The sequence below is a fragment of the Somniosus microcephalus genome, chromosome 24 (genome assembly GCF_052327205.1).
Source record: "Somniosus microcephalus isolate GS21.2 chromosome 24, FLI_Smic_1.0, whole genome shotgun sequence".
NCBI lineage: Eukaryota > Metazoa > Chordata > Chondrichthyes > Squaliformes > Somniosidae > Somniosus > Somniosus microcephalus.
Window position 1 is genome coordinate 62,377,621 of NC_141010.1, and position 17,246 is coordinate 62,394,866.

The 17,246-nt window shown below is 49.5% G+C and overlaps 1 protein-coding gene across 1 annotated transcript in view; it reads right to left on the minus strand.

The window, feature by feature from the left end:
• ddx42 (DEAD (Asp-Glu-Ala-Asp) box helicase 42) overlaps positions 1 to 17,246 on the minus strand; it is an 83,363-nt gene that overhangs the window by 36,537 nt on the left and 29,580 nt on the right. Inside the window, exons 4-6 of the mRNA XM_085966660.1 lie at positions 16,468 to 16,529; positions 3,935 to 3,971; positions 868 to 1,014 (exon numbers count right to left, since the gene is read on the minus strand). Of these exons, the coding sequence (XP_085822786.1) occupies positions 868 to 1,014; positions 3,935 to 3,971; positions 16,468 to 16,529 (246 nt within the window). The remainder of the gene's footprint in view (positions 1 to 867; positions 1,015 to 3,934; positions 3,972 to 16,467; positions 16,530 to 17,246) is intronic.

Genomic DNA, 17,246 nt, shown 5'->3' on the forward strand with positions numbered 1-17,246 from the left:
TCTTTTGTAAAAATTGTACTCTTCCCTTCCCTTAATGGAATACAGCTCTATAATAATGTCCAATGATTTCATGCATTCACTAAATTGGGAAACAGCTCAGAACCTTCACATTACTGGAAGCCTTACGGAAGGTCAGAAGGGTTGAGCATTCTCAGAAGACTTGTCTTTATTACACTTGAAACCCGAGATTCAAACTGCCCCATCAGCTGAGTTTGAAGCAACACCCTATAAACCCAAATATGCTTTAAAACAAATATATATCCATCGAAGACTGGATAGCCAGTTACAGCACTGACCTATTACCTCTGGAGTCGGGGATGAATTCAGTCAATATTTAAGACACTACTCTTGAACATATGTTTAAGACTTTAAGTGAGTTTGGTGCAGTCTCAATCCAGTTTTCAGCGGATGCACTAACACAAAACTGCTCATAATTCAATACTAACCGGGCTCGCAATGCTCCAGAAAGGTGGGTTGATGTGGAAAAGACTCCTTTTTTTAAAAAAAAGTAATTTTCCTCTTCACTCCAACATCTTTGTCAGAAAGACCGGGTCTTAATAGAAGAGCCTCAAGGTAGGCAGGTAAACCCACAGACATATACATGGACAACGAATAGCACACCCCGGTCAGCCCGCCAGCAGACACTAGCTGCCCCACCCACAAATGCATTTCCTCGTACCCTGCTGTAAACAATCCACTGGGACGAGTTAAACAATCCAGGAGAAACCCGAGATTCGAACTGCCCCATCAGCAGAGTACAATCAAAGGGCATTTACAGAAGAGGTCCCCTGTCCAAAAGGCTCATATTGAAGAGGACCCAACAGCCAGACACTGTGCAGCTTGGAATTTGTTCCAATCCCCGCTTACCTCGGAGTGGTCAATAGCAGGCAACGGATCAATCACTTTCTTTTGTGGAGGTACGGGATTGCCTTCACTGTCATATTCAATTTCATCCTCCTCCTCCTGAACCACACCAGCGTTAGGGTTTTCAGCCATGTACCGAAAATAGGCTTCCTGCACATAAACGGAATCCACAAGTCAAACTGGAGAGAGAACGCAGCACTGCTCAGTACACTGGACGCTTCCCAGATCTACATCAATCCCCCGGAAAATTCAATACGTTCAAGCAATATTCATTAAATGGATCAATTTGACTGAGAATATCCAACACCCAAAAAAAAACTATAAATAGGGCAAAAAGGATTTGAAAGGGGACTCGCACTGAAAGGACAGGTACTGAAACCAGTCTGTAGTGCCAGTTAGCTATCCCAATACACCGTTAGTTGTTTATTGAGAGGAGGATTTCCTCATGAATTGTGTGTAACAAAATGATTAACCGGTGCTTTCTAAATGCACAGCACACACACACAGAAAATCTTCCTCTCACTGCTTATGTGATCGCTCGTGTATCGTGTATACGCTCCGAGCGTACTTTCCTTCCTTTTGTTGTTCGTGTACATTTTGTTCTCTCTTTCAGTGATTCCTTTCTCCTGCAGTTTGTTCTTATCCGCACTATTAATTTGTTTCTCACATTCTCCTTTTAAAGAAGGCCTTTCTGGCATTTTATTGCTCGTGAATCTTGCTTCCATCTACCCTCTACTCCAATCCCCTCCTGGCCAGCTACTGTTTCTGGTTATTGTTCTGGCTATCATTGTGTTTATCCTCCCTCCTTGGGGATCAGTAAATTATTGCAGGTATCTAGCAGCGTGTAACATAAGGATCTTCACAGCAGAGCTGGTTTCGCTCGGGTCATGGGAGAGCAGCATCAGTGCGCTGGTTCCCTGCATTCACACGGTCCCAGTGACAGAAGCACAGACCCACACTTTCGGGATGCTGATAGACGTCAACAAAAGACCAATGTAGAATCACCTATAAATCAGTTACTGTAAACACTGCTGAGTTTTAAAAAACCTTGCTAGAAACTTAAGCTAGAACTTAGTACTGCTCTGACAGCATTGCAATCAACTGAGCTCTTGAAGTGCCTTGGATCTATTCAGTGAGCTGTAAAAACGCAACATGACAAATTTCTCACTTGGTTTATAATAAAACCCAAATGATTTTAGTTTATATCTATATCAATTATTAGGGCTGTAATTGTGTCACGGTAATGTTTTGGGAATCGCAGTCATGGAAAGCAACATTTTGTGGTAACTTAAACCTCTAGGAGTTCTGACAAAAGTGCTCCTCCTGAAACGTTAACCTATTGGCTGGACCGACCATGCATTTCCAGCAGTTTCTGCTTTTGTTTCATAATATTTCTTTTAGCATTGTTTTGTTATTCCACATTTCCTCCCTTTCCTTCAGAATATTTCTCTCTCCTCCCCACCAGTCCCACACCGTTTTTCTCTCCCTCCTCTCCAGTCTCCCCGTCTCGTCGTTCCCTCCCCTCCAGTCTCTCCCTGCCCTGTAGCTGCCTCTTCTCCAGTCCCATCCCATCGCTCCCTCCAGTCCCATCCCATCCAGTCACTCCCTCCACTCCAGTCGCTCCTTGTTTTGTCGCTCCCTCCCAGTCATGTCTCTCCATCCCCTCCAGTCCCACCCCGTCTCGTCTCTCCCTCCGTTCCGTCCCACCCCTCCTGCCTCGTCCTTCCCCCTCTCCCCTCCATAAGCCCCGTCTCCCTTGCGCTCTCTCTCCTTCAGTACTGTCTCTGCAGCACTCACCTCCTCCCTTGTCTCTACCTCATCCTTCCATCCAGTCTTTGTTCTCCTTAATTTCTGTATCACACCTGCCTCTCACCCCTCGACTCCTACCTCACTCTCCCCTTCACTTCTGCACTTCTCCCCTCTTTTACATCTGCCCTTCTCTCCTCTTTGTCCCATCCTCCCCCAATTTTGCCTTGCTTATTTTCTCCTGTGTTCACCTCTTGCTTATTTCCATAGTCACTGCATGGCACTTGTTTGACCAGATATGGCTGGGTACAGTACTGATTCATTCTGCTGAGAGCAGATGCTCTATATGATTGACAAGACTCCAGTCAAACAGGAAGAATTCCTATCACTGCTGTCCTTCGAGAATTCTTTTTGATTAAAAATATCACTGGGCCAGTAACAAAAATATGGTCTCTGATCAATACAGCACGAATCAACAGTGCCTCTTGAACTAGTTACACCTACAGTTAAACAGATCACCAGAAGGCAAATCAGAAACTGCAATTAATGCAGAGATCTCTGCCCTTTACTCTGTAAACTTGAGAAGTAGCACACAGGGGGAAAATGCAAAGAACTTGAATTAACAAAACCCTTGAAGATTATGAGGGATATAGTTTAACTCCGCTCACTGATTTTTTTACACTTTGAAAACAGTAGGTGTTGCGAAGGAACCAAGAACATTATTTTTGTGAAAACCTGTTGGGGTTCTGGATTGTAACATGACAGAACATTTTCAGCCATTTTAAATACACAGAATTCTTACACTGCAGCCTAGAGTTAGCACCAAGTCATTGATATTGTCTGAAGTTGATATGTTGAGCATTTTTCATAAGTCAAAAAAGTCCCGTCAGTGATGAGTGGAAACCCAGTCAAAACATCTGGCAGAGGAAGATGGTACATTAACAGCCACAGCTGCTGCAGGGCGCTGTAATGACCATCGGAACCATGGGCAAACTCTGCTGGGGTTGTCAATTTAGGGCACCCTTGGCAACTGGATTCTGGTGCCCTGGTGCCCCCCCTACACCAGATGTTCCTGCCTCAGGGCAGTAGTCCTGCAAAAATAATCCAGAGGGAGCAAGAAAGCAGAATTCACTTCCAGAATGTAGGTCTGACTTATGGAAAAACCTCAAGACGCCACAAGGTGGAATTAGGCACCTTCTTGGAGTCGTGGCTGTATACCAAGAATTGATCCAGACCGAAGGCTACAGTGGATACACAACAATCTGCATTATTTGCTTAACAGGTTCTTTTCAGTATATGCAAGAAAGACAGCACAAGAACTCACATGGTCATCTTCCTCTTCAATGTCATCCCTTATACCCCTGCAAAAACAAAGGGAAAAACCAACTCCCTACAAGTGTTCAACAGACCCAGCGTGAATGCAGCAAAGCATGAAATGATCACAGTGTGAATACACCCAGAAGTTCCTAGTTTCTTGAAAATCTTTACACATTTTGCTCCTGTTTTAAAATCAGGGAAATACAAATATCAAAATGATTTGTCTGTTCAGCAAATTTTCCAACAACATGGGTATTTCTGTGCAGCATCTTTCTTAAGGGACAAACCAATTTTAATTATATATATATTAAAAAAATTCTACAAAATAATTCTAGCAGGCTACATTTTATTTGAATAATGCAACGCCATACTACATAAATAATGCATTATATTTCCGAATAGAATTTATTGCTGTGAAGGTTTGACGCAGATCACAAGGATAATCTTGGATTTCATGATTACACTCAAATAGCAACAAATCCAACAAGGCAGTGCTGCTCAAGTAACTAGTTTTGAGTCAACTGCAGCTCTCGGCAGCTTCAATGTTACTTCTTATAAGTGAACACATTCGAGCTGATGTGCTTTCTATCTTGCCAATATTCAATCTATGTGTCAACGTTCATTGTCATATATCCGAACAGATTAGATCAATATTCCCAACTACCCTTGCTGCATGGTTAAAAACCAGCACAAGTACGAAAGAAAGGTGCGAGGGAAGGTTAGATACCATTCATAGATCATGCTAGCATTGAAGCACTGATCTCAGACTACTACCCTTTTTTAATATGCCTTAGCCTTCTGACTTCAGCCCAAGATACGGTCAGAATCCTGCTCACAGGAGGATTATAGAATTATCTTCCTTACTTGGGACTGCGCTCAATTTCAAGCAGTGTGCTATGTTGGGTTGATCTTTAAATTTAAACGGACAGTACAAAGAATCATGCAGAACTCCAGTTATTCAGATTTACTGAACAAGAAAACATCACCGGCCTTTTTCTAGTGTTGAACCGATATGTAGCAGGGGGAAAAGACAGGACTTGTTTTCTTTTTTAAACGGTTCTCAGTTACATTGGGACACCCCAACTTCGGGAACCTGAACACAGATTAGACTCAAGGCTGCTCGTCACCTGTAGGGGGCAGCCACACGACATAATAGGAAAGGCTTTCAAACTCTTGTAAGTGGGGCCTAGGATACTTCACTTTGTCCTGTATGTTCTTGTAGATATACATTTGACAAAAATGTCTAAAAAGTTCTAGTGCAATTGAGAACTTTTAGGAAAACAGGGATATGAAAATATTGCTATAAAATCAATATATTACTTGAAGCAATGAAGCATTTCTCCCTTCCTTTTTGTGGTTACTATTAAACCCCACAGATATTTGTATACAGAGACTGTGAAGCTCCTTAAATCAGCATTCCAAGTCAAAATGATTACTGAACTAAAACCAGAGTCTCTGATGTACAGCAAAGTACATCAATTCAGTGAATACCTGCCGGGTGAGGTGGGAGCTGCTCGCTATTGTAAAAATAAACAGGTTCACTGTGTTCGCTTTTGGGTCTTCCCTTTCCCGCCCCCCCCCTCCCCTTTCCTTTTTTTTTCCTCTCTCCCACATGGCAGCTGTGTCTCATCCTGCCAGTACACTTCACACCTAATCCTAGCCGTCTTTTGTCTCCACTTGTCCTATTACCATCTCGTCTAGTTTTGAATACCTCTTAATGTCTCTGTTACTTCTTTTGTTCTCTCCCAGCCCTGCCTTCGATCGATTTTATTTCCTTTCCAGTTTTGAAAAAGGGTTTCGACCCAAAACGTCAACTCTAATTTCTCTCCATGGATGTTGCCTGGCCTGCTGAGTTTTTCCAGCATTTTCTGTTGTTATTTTGGATTTCCAGCATCTGCAGTATTTTGCTATCGCCACTGTGTTCACTGATTGCAACCACCCCAATGAGCTGGAACTCACCCTTTTCCTTTGGGACAACTTGAGGCTCAGGAAAATGTGACACTCCGGCATAAACTCACCACTCCCCCTAGTGTTACCCATCACTCTGCACACCCCGACACTCCGGCATAAACTCACCACTGCCCCTAGTGTTACCCATCACTCTGCACACCCCGACACTCCGGCATAAACTCACCACTGCCCCCAGTGTTACCCATCACTCTGCACACCCCGACACTCCGGCATAAACTCACCACTGCCCCTAGTGTTACCCATCACTCTGCACACCGTGACACTCCGGCATAAACTCACCACTCCCCCTAGTGTTACCCATCACTCTGCACACCCCGACACTCCGGCATAAACTCACCACTGCCCCTAGTGTTACCCATCACTCTGCACACCGTGACACTCCGGCATAAACTCACCACTGCCCCCAGTGTTACCCATCACTCTGCACACCCCGACACTCCGGCATAAACTCACCACTGCCCCTAGTGTTACCCATCACTCTGCACACCCCGACACTCCGGCATAAACTCACCACTGCCCCCAGTGTTACCCATCACTCTGCACACCCCGACACTCCGGCATAAACTCACCACTGCCCCTAGTGTTACCCATCACTCTGCACACCCCGACACTCCGGCATAAACTCACCACTGCCCCCAGTGTTACCCATCACTCTGCACACCCCGACACTCCGGCATAAACTCACCACTGCCCCTAGTGTTACCCATCACTCTGCACACCCCGACACTCCGGCATAAACTCACCACTCCCCCTAGTGTTACCCATCACTCTGCACACCCCGACACTCCGGCATAAACTCACTACTGCCCCAGTGTTACCCATCACTCTGCACACCCCGTGACACTCCGGCATAAACTCACCACTGCCCCTAGTGTTACCCATCACTCTGCACACCCCGACACTCCGGCATAAACTCACTACTGCCCCAGTGTTACCCATCACTCTGCACACCCCGACACTCCGGCATAAACTCACCACTGCCCCTAGTGTTACCCATCACTCTGCACACCCCGACACTCCGGCATAAACTCACTACTGCCCCAGTGTTACCCATCACTCTGCACACCCCGTGACACTCCTGTGTAAACTCACCACTGCCCCTAGTGTTACCCATCACTCTGCACACCCCGACACTCCGGCATAAACTCACCACTGCCCCTAGTGTTACCCATCACTCTGCACACCGTGACACTCCGGCATAAACTCACCACTCCCCCTAGTGTTACCCATCACTCTGCACACCGTGACACTCGTGTGTAAACTCACCACTGCCCCTAGTGTTACCCATCACTCTGCACACCCCGACACTCCGGCATAAACTCACCACTCCCCCTAGTGTTACCCATCACTCTGCACACCCCGTGACACTCCGGCATAAACTCACTACTGCCCCTAGTGTTACCCATCACTCTGCACACCCCGACACTCCGGCATAAACTCACCACTGCCCCTAGTGTTACCCATCACTCTGCACACCCCGACACTCCGGCATAAACTCACCACTCCCCCTAGTGTTACCCATCACTCTGCACACCCCGACACTCCGGCATAAACTCACTACTGCCCCTAGTGTTACCCATCACTCTGCACACCCCGTGACACTCCTGTGTAAACTCACTACTGCCCCAGTGTTACCCATCACTCTGCACACCCCATGACACTCCGGCATAAACTCACCACTGCCCCTAGTGTTACCCATCACTCTGCACACCGTGACACTCCTGTGTAAACTCACCACTGCCCCTAGTGTTACCCATCACTCTGCACACCCCATGACACTCCGGCATAAACTCACTACTGCCCCAGTGTTACCCATCACTCTGCACACCGTGACACTCCGGCATAAACTCACCACTGCCCCTAGTGTTACCCATCACTCTGCACACCCCGACACTCCGGCATAAACTCACCACTGCCCCAGTGTTACCCATCACTCTGCACACCCCGTGACACTCCGGCATAAACTCACCACTGCCCTAGTGTTACCCATCACTCTGCACACCCCGACACTCCGGCATAAACTCACCACTGCCCTAGTGTTACCCATCACTCTGCACACCCCGACACTCCGGCATAAACTCACCACTCCCCCTAGTGTTACCCATCACTCTGCACACCCCGTCACACTCCGGCATAAACTCACTACTGCCCCAGTGTTACCCATCACTCTGCACACCCCGTGACACTCCTGTGTAAACTCACCACTCCCCCTAGTGTTACCCATCACTCTGCACACCCCGACACTCCGGCATAAACTCACTACTGCCCCTAGTGTTACCCATCACTCTGCACACCCCGTGACACTCCTGTGTAAACTCACCACTGCCCCTAGTGTTACCCATCACTCTGCACACCCCGTGACACTCCTGTGTAAACTCACCACTCCCCCTAGTGTTACCCATCACTCTGCACACCCCGACACTCCTGTGCAAACTCACCACTCCCCCTAGTGTTACCCATCACTCTGCACACCCCGACACTCCGGCATAAACTCACCACTGCCCCTAGTGTTACCCATCACTCTGCACACCCCGTGACACTCGTGTGTAAACTCACCACTCCCCCTAGTGTTACCCATCACTCTGCACACCCCATGACACTCGTGTGTAAACTCACCACTGCCCCTAGTGTTACCCATCACTCTGCACACCCCGACACTCCGGCATAAACTCACCACTCCCCCTAGTGTTACCCATCACTCTGCACACCCCATGACACTCGTGTGTAAACTCACCACTCCCCCTAGTGTTACCCATCACTCTGCACACCCCGACACTCCGGCATAAACTCACCACTGCCCCTAGTGTTACCCATCACTCTGCACACCCCGACACTCCGGCATAAACTCACCACTGCCCCTAGTGTTACCCATCACTCTGCACACCCCGTGACACTCGTGTGTAAACTCACCACTCCCCCTAGTGTTACCCATCACTCTGCACACCCCATGACACTCGTGTGTAAACTCACCACTGCCCCTAGTGTTACCCATCACTCTGCACACCCCATGACACTCGTGTGTAAACTCACCACTGCCCCTAGTGTTACCCATCACTGCACACCCCGTGACACTCGTGTGTAAACTCACCACTCCCCCTAGTGTTACCCATCACTCTGCACACCCCGACACTCCGGCATAAACTCACCACTCCCCCTAGTGTTACCCATCACTCTGCACACCCCGACACTCCTGCGTAAACTCACCACTCCCCCTAGTGTTACCCATCACTCTGCACACCCCGACACTCCGGCATAAACTCACCACTGCCCCTAGTGTTACCCATCACTCTGCACACCCCGTGACACTCGTGTGTAAACTCACCACTGCCCCTAGTGTTACCCATCACTCTGCACACCCCATGACACTCCTGTGTAAACTCACCACTCCCCCTAGTGTTACCCATCACTCTGCACACCCCGTGACACTCGTGTGTAAACTCACCACTCCCCCTAGTGTTACCCATCACTCTGCACACCCCATGACACTCCGGCATAAACTCACCACTCCCCCTAGTGTTACCCATCACTCTGCACACCCCGACACTCCGGCATAAACTCACCACTCCCCCTAGTGTTACCCATCACTCTGCACACCCCGACACTCCGGCATAAACTCACCACTGCCGCTAGTGTTACCCATCACTCTGCACACCCCGTGACACTCGTGTGTAAACACACCACTGCCCCAGTGTTACCCATCACTCTGCACACCGTGACACTCGTGTGTAAACTCACCACTGCCCCTAGTGTTACCCATCACTCTGCACACCCCGTGACACTCCGGCATAAACTCACCACTGCCCCAGTGTTACCCATCACTCTGCACACCCCGACACTCCGGCATAAACTCACCACTGCCCCTAGTGTTACCCATCACTCTGCACACCCCGTGACACTCGTGTGTAAACTCACCACTGCCCCTAGTGTTACCCATCACTCTGCACACACCGTGACACTCGTGTGTAAACTCACCACTGCCCCTAGTGTTACCCATCACTCTGCACACCCCGACACTCCGGCATAAACTCACCACTGCCCGTAGTGTTACCCATCACTCTGCACACCCCGTGACACGCGTGTGTAAACTCACCACTGCCCCTAGTGTTACCCATCACTCTGCACACCCCGTGACACTCGTGTGTAAACTCACCACTGCCCCTAGTGTTACCCATCACTCTGCACACCCCGTGACACTCGTGTGTAAACTCACCACTGCCCCTAGTGTTACCCATCACTCTGCACACCCCGTGACACTCCTGTGTAAACTCACCACTCCCCCTAGTGTTACCCATCACTCTGCACACCCCATGACACTCGTGTGTAAACTCACCACTGCCCCTAGTGTTACCCATCACTCTGCACACCCCGTGACACGTGTGTAAACACACCACTGCCCCAGTGTTACCCATCACTCTGCACACCATGACACTCCGGCATAAACTCACCACTCCCCCTAGTGTTACCCATCACTCTGCACACCCCGTGACACTCGTGTGTAAACTCACCACTGCCCCTAGTGTTACCCATCACTCTGCACACCCCGTGACACTCCGGCATAAACTCACCACTGCCCCTAGTGTTACCCATCACTCTGCACACCCCGACACTCCGGCATAAACTCACCACTGCCCCTAGTGTTACCCATCACTCTGCACACCCCGACACTCCGGCATAAACTCACCACTGCCCCTAGTGTTACCCATCACTCTGCACACCCCGTGACACTCGTGTGTAAACTCACCACTCCCCCTAGTGTTACCCATCACTCTGCACACCCCATGACACTCGTGTGTAAACTCACCACTGCCCCTAGTGTTACCCATCACTCTGCACACCCCGTGACACTCGTGTGTAAACTCACCACTGCCCCTAGTGTTACCCATCATTCTGCACACCCCGTGACACTCGTGTGTAAACTCACCACTCCCCCTAGTGTTACCCATCACTCTGCACACCCCGACACTCCTGCGTAAACTCACCACTCCCCCTAGTGTTACCCATCACTCTGCACACCCCATGACACTCGTGTGTAAACTCACCACTGCCCCTAGTGTTACCCATCACTCTGCACACCCCGTGACACGTGTGTAAACTCACCACTCCCCCTAGTGTTACCCATCACTCTGCACACCCCGTGACACTCGTGTGTAAACTCACCACTCCCCCTAGTGTTACCCATCACTCTGCACACCCCGACACTCCGGCATAAACTCACCACTCCCCCTAGTGTTACCCATCACTCTGCACACCCCGTGACACTCCTGTGTAAACTCACCACTGCCCCTAGTGTTACCCATCACTCTGCACACCCCGACACTCCGGCATAAACTCACCACTGCCCCAAGTGTTACCCATCACTCTGCACACCCCGTGACACTCGTGTGTAAACTCACCACTGCCCCTAGTGTTACCCATCACTCTGCACACCCCGACACTCCGGCATAAACTCACCACTCCCCCTAGTGTTACCCATCACTCTGCACACCCCGTGACACTCGTGTGTAAACACACCACTGCCCCAGTGTTACCCATCACTCTGCACACCGTGACACTCCGGCATAAACTCACCACTCCCCCTAGTGTTACCCATCACTCTGCACACCCCATGACACTCCTGTGTAAACTCACCACTGCCCCAGTGTTACCCATCACTCTGCACACCGTGACACTCGTGTGTAAACTCACCACTGCCCCTAGTGTTACCCATCACTCTGCACACCCCGTGACACTCCGGCATAAACTCACCACTGCCCCTAGTGTTACCCATCACTCTGCACACCCCATGACACTCGTGTGTAAACTCACCACTGCCCCTAGTGTTACCCATCACTCTGCACACCCCGTGACACTCGTGTGTAAACTCACCACTGCCCCTAGTGTTACCCATCACTCTGCACACCCCGTGACACTCGTGTGTAAACTCACCACTGCCCCTAGTGTTACCCATCACTCTGCACACCCCGTGACACTCCTGTGTAAACTCACCACTCCCCCTAGTGTTACCCATCACTCTGCACACCCCATGACACTCGTGTGTAAACTCACCACTGCCCCTAGTGTTACCCATCACTCTGCACACCCCGTGACACTCGTGTGTAAACTCACCACTGCCCCTAGTGTTACCCATCACTCTGCACACCCCATGACACTCCTGTGTAAACTCACCACTGCCCCAGTGTTACCCATCACTCTGCACACCGTGACACTCGTGTGTAAACTCACCACTGCCCCTAGTGTTACCCATCACTCTGCACACCCCGTGACACTCCGGCATAAACTCACCACTGCCCCTAGTGTTACCCATCACTCTGCACACCCCATGACACTCGTGTGTAAACTCACCACTGCCCCTAGTGTTACCCATCACTCTGCACACCCCGTGACACTCGTGTGTAAACTCACCACTGCCCCTAGTGTTACCCATCACTCTGCACACCCCGTGACACTCGTGTGTAAACTCACCACTGCCCCTAGTGTTACCCATCACTCTGCACACCCCGTGACACTCCTGTGTAAACTCACCACTCCCCCTAGTGTTACCCATCACTCTGCACACCCCATGACACTCGTGTGTAAACTCACCACTGCCCCTAGTGTTACCCATCACTCTGCACACCCCGTGACACGTGTGTAAGCTCACCACTCCCCCTAGTGTTACCCATCACTCTGCACACCCCGTGACACTCCTGTGTAAACTCACCACTGCCCCTAGTGTTACCCATCACTCTGCATACCCCGTGACACTCGTGTGTAAACACACCACTGCCCCAGTGTTACCCATCACTCTGCACACCGTGACACTCCGGCATAAACTCACCACTCCCCCTAGTGTTACCCATCACTCTGCACACCCCGTGACACTCGTGTGTAAACTCACCACTGCCCCTAGTGTTACCCATCACTCTGCACACCCCGTGACACTCCGGCATAAACTCACCACTGCCCCTAGTGTTACCCATCACTCTGCACACCCCGACACTCCGGCATAAACTCACCACTGCCCCTAGTGTTACCCATCACTCTGCACACCCCGACACTCCGGCATAAACTCACCACTGCCCCTAGTGTTACCCATCACTCTGCACACCCCGTGACACTCGTGTGTAAACTCACCACTCCCCCTCGTGTTACCCATCACTCTGCACACCCCATGACACTCGTGTGTAAACTCACCACTGCCCCTAGTGTTACCCATCACTCTGCACACCCCGTGACACTCGTGTGTAAACTCACCACTGCCCCTAGTGTTACCCATCATTCTGCACACCCCGTGACACTCGTGTGTAAACTCACCACTCCCCCTAGTGTTACCCATCACTCTGCACACCCCGACACTCGTGCGTAAACTCACCACTCCCCCTAGTGTTACCCATCACTCTGCACACCCCATGACACTCGTGTGTAAACTCACCACTGCCCCTAGTGTTACCCATCACTCTGCACACCCCGTGACACGTGTGTAAACTCACCACTCCCCCTAGTGTTACCCATCACTCTGCACACCCCGTGACACTCGTGTGTAAACTCACCACTCCCCCTAGTGTTACCCATCACTCTGCACACCCCGACACTCCGGCATAAACTCACCACTCCCCCTAGTGTTACCCATCACTCTGCACACCCCGTGACACTCCTGTGTAAACTCACCACTGCCCCTAGTGTTACCCATCACTCTGCACACCCCGACACTCCGGCATAAACTCACCACTGCCCCTAGTGTTACCCATCACTCTGCACACCCCGTGACACTCGTGTGTAAACTCACCACTGCCCCTAGTGTTACCCATCACTCTGCACACCCCGACACTCCGGCATAAACTCACCACTCCCCCTAGTGTTACCCATCACTCTGCACACCCCGTGACACTCCTGTGTAAACTCACCACTGCCCCTAGTGTTACCCATCACTCTGCACACCCCATGACACTCCTGTGTAAACTCACCACTGCCCCAGTGTTACCCATCACTCTGCACACCGTGACACTCGTGTGTAAACTCACCACTGCCCCTAGTGTTACCCATCACTCTGCACACCCCGTGACACTCCGGCATAAACTCACCACTGCCCCTAGTGTTACCCATCACTCTGCACACCCCATGACACTCGTGTGTAAACTCACCACTGCCCCTAGTGTTACCCATCACTCTGCACACCCCGTGACACTCGTGTGCAAACTCACCACTGCCCCTAGTGTTACCCATCACTCTGCACACCCCGACACTCCGGCATAAACTCACCACTGCCCGTAGTGTTACCCATCACTCTGCATACCCCGTGACACTCGTGTGTAAACACACCACTGCCCCAGTGTTACCCATCACTCTGCACACCGTGACACTCCGGCATAAACTCACCACTGCCCCTAGTGTTACCCATCACTCTGCACACCCCGTGACACTCCGGCATGAACTCACCACTCCCCCTAGTGTTACCCATCACTCTGCACACCCCGACACTCCGGCATAAACTCACCACTGCCCCTAGTGTTACCCATCACTCTGCACACCCCGTGACACTCGTGTGTAAACTCACCACTCCCCCTAGTGTTACCCATCACTCTGCACACCCCGTGACACTCGTGTGTAAACTCACCACTCCCCCTAGTGTTACCCATCACTCTGCACACCGTGACACTCCTCTGTAAACTCACCACTGCCACTAGTGTTACCCATCACTCTGCACACCCCGTGACACTCGTGTGTAAACTCACCACTCCCCCTAGTGTTACCCATCACTCTGCACACCCCGACACTCCGGCATAAACTCACCACTGCCCCAGTGTTACCCATCACTCTGCACACCCCGACACTCCGGCATAAACTCACCACTCCCCCTAGTGTTACCCATCACTCTGCACACCCCGACACTCCGGCATAAACTCACCACTGCCCCTAGTGTTACCCATCACTCTGCACACCCCGTGACACTCGTGTGTAAACTCACCACTCCCCCTAGTGTTACCCATCACTCTGCACACCCCGTGACACTCGTGTGTAAACTCACCACTCCCCCTAGTGTTACCCATCACTCTGCACACCGTGACACTCCTCTGTAAACTCACCACTGCCCCTAGTGTTACCCATCACTCTGCACACCCCGTGACACTCGTGTGTAAACTCACCACTGCCCCGAGTGTTACCCATCACTCTGCACACCCCGTGACACTCGTGTGTAAACTCACCACTCCCCCTAGTGTTACCTATCACTCTGCACACCGTGACACTCCTCTGTAAACTCACCACTGCCCCTAGTGTTACCCATCACTCTGCACACCCCGTGACACTCCTATGTAAACTCACCACTGCCCCTAGTGTTACCCACTGCTCTGCACACTCACTATGTGAAGATTGAAAAAGGGTGCTCAGTAAAACAGAGTAATTCTACAGGTAGCACTTTTTATGGAAAGTATATCCCACTTTAGAGTAAAATAGATTCACAAGTTTTCATTGTGTTTTTTAGTAAAACCTCACCAATATGGAGATCCTGAAGTCAGGCTCTCCTCCTGTCTCAGGTTCTTCAGTGATGCCTAAAATGTTATATTGGACTGGCTCCATAGGAATAGCAGGGCGTGACTGCAGACCCTGCCTGAGTCATTCAAACTTATATTCAATCTACTGAGTTCGCCTCATCAACTAACTCCATTATATCCTCAAAGAACTCAAACAGATTTGTCAAGAATGATATTCCACCTGTATTTCCCTGCTGACTGCTACCTAGGTCATAGAGTCATAATGGCACAGGAGGTCATTCAGCCCATCGAGTCCGTGCCGGCTCTGTGGAGTGATCCAGTCAGTCCCATTCCCCCGCTCTATCCCTGTAGCCCTGCAAGTTTATTTCCCTCAAGTGCCTATCCAATCTCCCTTTGAAAACATTGAGTGTCTCCGCTTCCGTCAGCAGCGAGTTCCAGGTCCTCACCACTCACTGTGTAAAAAGGTTTTTCCTCACGTCCCCCCTGTATCTCTTGCCCAAAACCTTAAATCTGTGTCCCCTAGTCCTTGTACCATCAACTAGTGGGAACAGCCTTTCCCTGTCTAGCCTATCCAAACCCGTCTCTCCTCATAATTCACCACTCTCAGTGTCAGGATACCTTGCATTATTTTAGATCACATTGTGTAAAACACTTTGAAACTTCGATGACAATTTAATGTGCCATAAAAATGCAACTATTTGTTTCTTTCTCTTTCAAGTATTTGAGAAAACTATTCAAAATTCCAAGGGCAACACAAGCCAGATCATGGGCACCTCCCACTCCTCGAATGGCCATTTCCGTGGTGCAGTAAAAGACTCCCCTAACCTCTGTTGTGTTTTTAAAAGCAAGAGAGACATATTTATGAAGAATTTTGTTTGGTTATCCTGATTTCAATTGTGTGGCCATTTTATGTGATCAGACGCAAATTGGGCTGGAAAAGAGATATCAATTTTATTTTATTTTACTTTTTCCAATAAGAAAGCTAAGGTATATTGATTAGGGTCGATAAGTGAATTGTAAAGTGCAGCTTACTGTAACAATGCAATTACAAATGAGCTTGTGAGAAATTAAAGACTTAAAGAGTAGAAATGGTTCTTACTTTGCATTTTTCTTCTCGCACTCCTTTTCATCAAGTATTTTTATATCTTTTGCTGCCTGGTCCTAGAAAATAAATACAAGGTAACACAATGAAAATCCTAACTGTGGCAGTGGCAGCTCTGGCTAAAGAGTTGAATTATCTGGTGCATTATATGACCGTTCTATCAATTAATTTTATTCAGTTTGAACAAAACTAGCGAGCGGAGTCCTGATCTAATTTCTGTTGCTACCCAATTATTTTGGCCAAATGTCTCCCCCACCCCCAGAGGTGTTAAACTCCTTGGTTGGCTGTACCCCATGGATGCTGGTCCCTTATCCAAGTGGATAGGCTTCATGTGAAGTTGGCAGCTAATTAACCATGCAAACATTACACTGCCGAGCCCCGCTTTCACCACATCTCCACACCTATGCGCTTTCCAGCGGCAGATAATGATCACGAGCGAGAATTCTACGGAATGCTGAGGCAGACTGTTGTGTCCGAACCGAGATCACTTAACTCTACAAAGAGAATCTGAACACAGTGTGACCTCCTGAGTTGTAAGGCTGTTACCAACCTTGCCACCCTGGAAGCTTCCTATCCATTCACTCTAGGCCGGTTTTGTTACCAGTCTTTTCATTTTTTGCGCCTACTTCAAGGTACTAAATTAAAACTAATGGGGCAACTCTACTATCATCCGAGGACCAGAAATAACCATGATCACAAAGTCTTCTCATCCTCCATGATAATGTAAAAAAGGAATAATGTAGAAAGTCAGCAGAAGGAAAGAAAACATGTTTTTT